The 2,823-nt window shown below is 38.8% G+C and overlaps 1 protein-coding gene across 1 annotated transcript; it reads right to left on the bottom strand.

Moving 5' to 3' along the window:
• On the bottom strand, nucleotides 1-2,098 carry LOC120194627 (pathogenesis-related thaumatin-like protein 3.5). The gene is made up of 3 exons (XM_039196887.1): nucleotides 1,964-2,098; nucleotides 1,152-1,845; nucleotides 1-655 (listed from the first exon to the last, which is right to left on the bottom strand). Exons 1-3 carry the CDS (start codon nucleotides 2,025-2,027, stop codon nucleotides 493-495), a joined length of 921 nt encoding a protein of 306 aa, XP_039052818.1. The 5' UTR covers nucleotides 2,028-2,098; the 3' UTR covers nucleotides 1-492.
• Between the last annotated feature and the right edge of the window lie 725 nt (nucleotides 2,099-2,823).

Here is a 2,823-nt window from a genome sequence, read left to right as displayed (position 1 = left end):
TGATAATAAAAATGATTAGTTTCATTTCTCTTGGAAGCAAATGCTGCAGTTGTAGTAGTGGTCGAGTGTACATGATAATATTAAATATTATCCATACCTTCCGGGAAATCAACAATCAAAAGAATCCCATCCCCTCTTTTAATATAAATAAAAATCAACCTAAAAAAAAAGGTCTACCTTTCGTACACAATAAGCTCTCCACCCCCAAAGCCACCGATCTTCACACGTGTCCACTAGATTGTTGCAAGTTGAAGAGGTAACTTGCCTGGGGAACTTCATTTCAATAGACGGCAGAGCTTTGCAGTCTTACTGCAATCCACGTCACTGTTGGACATGCTCGTGGGACCCAATGGACACTAAGCCAATGTATAACTACATTAAAACCAAATGGCCCCAATTTTAATGGGCTAAATTATACTAGTATTTCGTAAATTTTCCATTCTATATGGCATCGTATAAATATAGTTGGTGAATGAGTTAGAAGAGTTGCCCTCACAACCAAAACGCCATTACCATTGCGATGCCGACACAAAAGTAGGTGCACGAGGTCGGTGATGCAGCACTTTCGTCAAAGACTCCTTCGTATACCATTGTGCTGTTTATAAGAGGCGACGTTGGCGTTGTTTCCGCGTTCTGCCCTTTTGATGATTTCTGGCTGCAAATTTTACGTGCCAAAACAAAACTTTCAAAATCCTGAAAATTAAATAATAATAAAAATAAACTCCAGCTCATAGTAAACGTATTCCCTTGGGGCTGGTGGAAGCACTTATTTTATGAGTATTACATCAACTACAATAATATAACTATGATGGTCGTGCAATGTTCCGTCTGGCAGAGCATAATTGGTCTCAATTTGCTGGTTCGGTTTCAAATGGCTTACGGGCTATCATAAAATGCGCGTCGGGAGATGTAGATGTATTCTGATGCATTAAAATTATATCCGATCTACCTAAGTACTACTCTGAAGACGAACCCAAATTTTATCTTACAGGGAAGGGCATTAATTAGAAAGCTAATTTATTTTCAGCTACCTAAAAAGGCCAACATTTGCATTTATTATTTACGGCCTTCGTCAACAGAACGTTTTCTCGTGATGACGTTGAAAGTGCGAAACCAAAAAGTTGAAAAAAGGTTGGTAAAGTAAAATTTACCTGGTGTTAGGCGAAGGGCAAAAAGTAATCGTGTAATCAGCATTGGCACATGTGAAGGTGCTGGTTTTATCATCGTAGGCATAGCTGTAGGCGAGTGGGCAAGCCGTCTTGAAGACCTTCGAGTAGGAAGAAGGCTTGCAAGTATCAGGTGTTGCATACGCGCCGCTGCAACAGTACTGAGGCTGGCCGAAGGCATCGCAAGCACTCTTGCAAGCGACGCCATCTCCGCCGTCAGTGCTCATCACCTTGAGATCCGAAGGACACGAGTCATTAAGATCCACTGCGCAGCCGGTGTAGGTACAATTCGGCCCTTTACCACCCTGTGGAACTACCAACATAGGGATGTTGTAACCATCCACCAAACTAACATCAAAAAAGTCAAGACCGCCAGCACCATCCAAAGTAAATTCAGCCAAAGTGGCAGGTGGAGCAGCGCCATTTCCTGAACATTCTAGCTTGCCGGAGCCACAATCCCCCGTCAAACAAGAAAATTTACCGGCGGAACCTTGGGAGCAACGAGTTCTGCCCCAGAAACGACCACCCCATGATGTCGGTGCGGCAATGGTTTTCGTTTCTCCTCTTTGAAGAGCGAAACCTGTAGTGGGAAGAGGTGAAATACCTGCGTTTGTGAGAATTCCAGGCCATACAACATAGTCGCATTTGTTTACTATGGTGAAAGTTGTTGCTTGCAATCCTGTTCACAAATTACAATGCAATGAAAATCAATTCAAAACAACCCAAACTTGAATCCAAATCCACACAATTAACTTTAGAATTGATTGAATATGTATCAGTGTTTCCCAAACAGGTACCTGATATGAACGAATGTGATAAAATAAGAACACAAATAGAAGCAATAAATATAAGCTGGGCCATGAAGCTTGCAAGAACTCTATATAATGCGAAAGAAGAAGAGGAAGTTTGGGGGGGGGGGGCAAACTCCAATGCTATTCTTCGGAAATAGTGGCTGAGGAAGTGTGAGATTCTGCAACGGCAATACAAAATGGGTGTTTATAAAGGGAAATTGAGCTATAATAACTAACGTCAGACACAGTCAGAAAGATAAACGCGGGCCCAACTACAAAGTTGCTATTGTGTGTTTACACATCCATTTTGTTGTAGTGTTTAGTTGAGAGTTTATTTCCTTCTTGCTTTTTGGCATGTAAATTTCTGTCGACAAATACAAATATTGGATTGAAAACGAAATGAAAACAGTTTTCACATGCTGAAATAATTTCCCGTTTACATTTTAAAATGTATTTGCTTCATTTACGTTTATGGTTCGGGTTTTAAAAATAATAATTCAAATTTTATGTTAATTTAATTTTACGACAAATAGGTATTATCTAAAAATATTTTAATTAAATCTACCTTATATAAGTGGCGGATGCACTAAGCTTACATAGGGGCCAAGTGCATCGTTAATATTTTGAAAAAAATTGTTAAATTTGACTTAATGTGTTAAGAAAAAAAGAAAAAAATTATAATTTTTTGCATACCCTTTATTTTTAAGAAATTTTTTTAAAATTTTGGATACTCATTCTTAAATTTATGGATCCGCCACTACCTTATATACGAAGAAGTGGCTACCATTAACTAACCAAAATGCATTTACTAAAATTATTGTGTTAATTTTGGTACGTTTATCCAGTTTTCTTTGGAACCGTCAATC

This window comes from Hibiscus syriacus, unplaced genomic scaffold (genome assembly GCF_006381635.1).
Source record: "Hibiscus syriacus cultivar Baekdansim isolate YM2019G1 unplaced genomic scaffold, ASM638163v2 tig00117000_pilon, whole genome shotgun sequence".
Lineage (NCBI taxonomy): Eukaryota > Viridiplantae > Streptophyta > Magnoliopsida > Malvales > Malvaceae > Hibiscus > Hibiscus syriacus.
Note: the sequence above shows the minus strand (reverse complement) of the source record. Positions and strands in the feature narration are given on the sequence as shown.

What these genes read in the sequence shown, in the direction of transcription:
- LOC120194627 (XM_039196887.1), bottom strand. Translation starts at nt 2,027, where the DNA reads ATGGCCCAGCTTATATTTATTGCTTCTATTTGTGTTCTTATTTTATCA. An exon ending in ATCACATTCGTTCATATCAG is followed by an intron (nt 1,846 to 1,963) that starts GTACCTGTTTGG and finishes ATTTGTGAACAG; the next exon opens with GATTGCAAGCAACAACTTTC. An exon ending in TGCCCTTCGCCTAACACCAG is followed by an intron (nt 656 to 1,151) that starts GTAAATTTTACT and finishes TAAAATTTGCAG; the next exon opens with CCAGAAATCATCAAAAGGGC.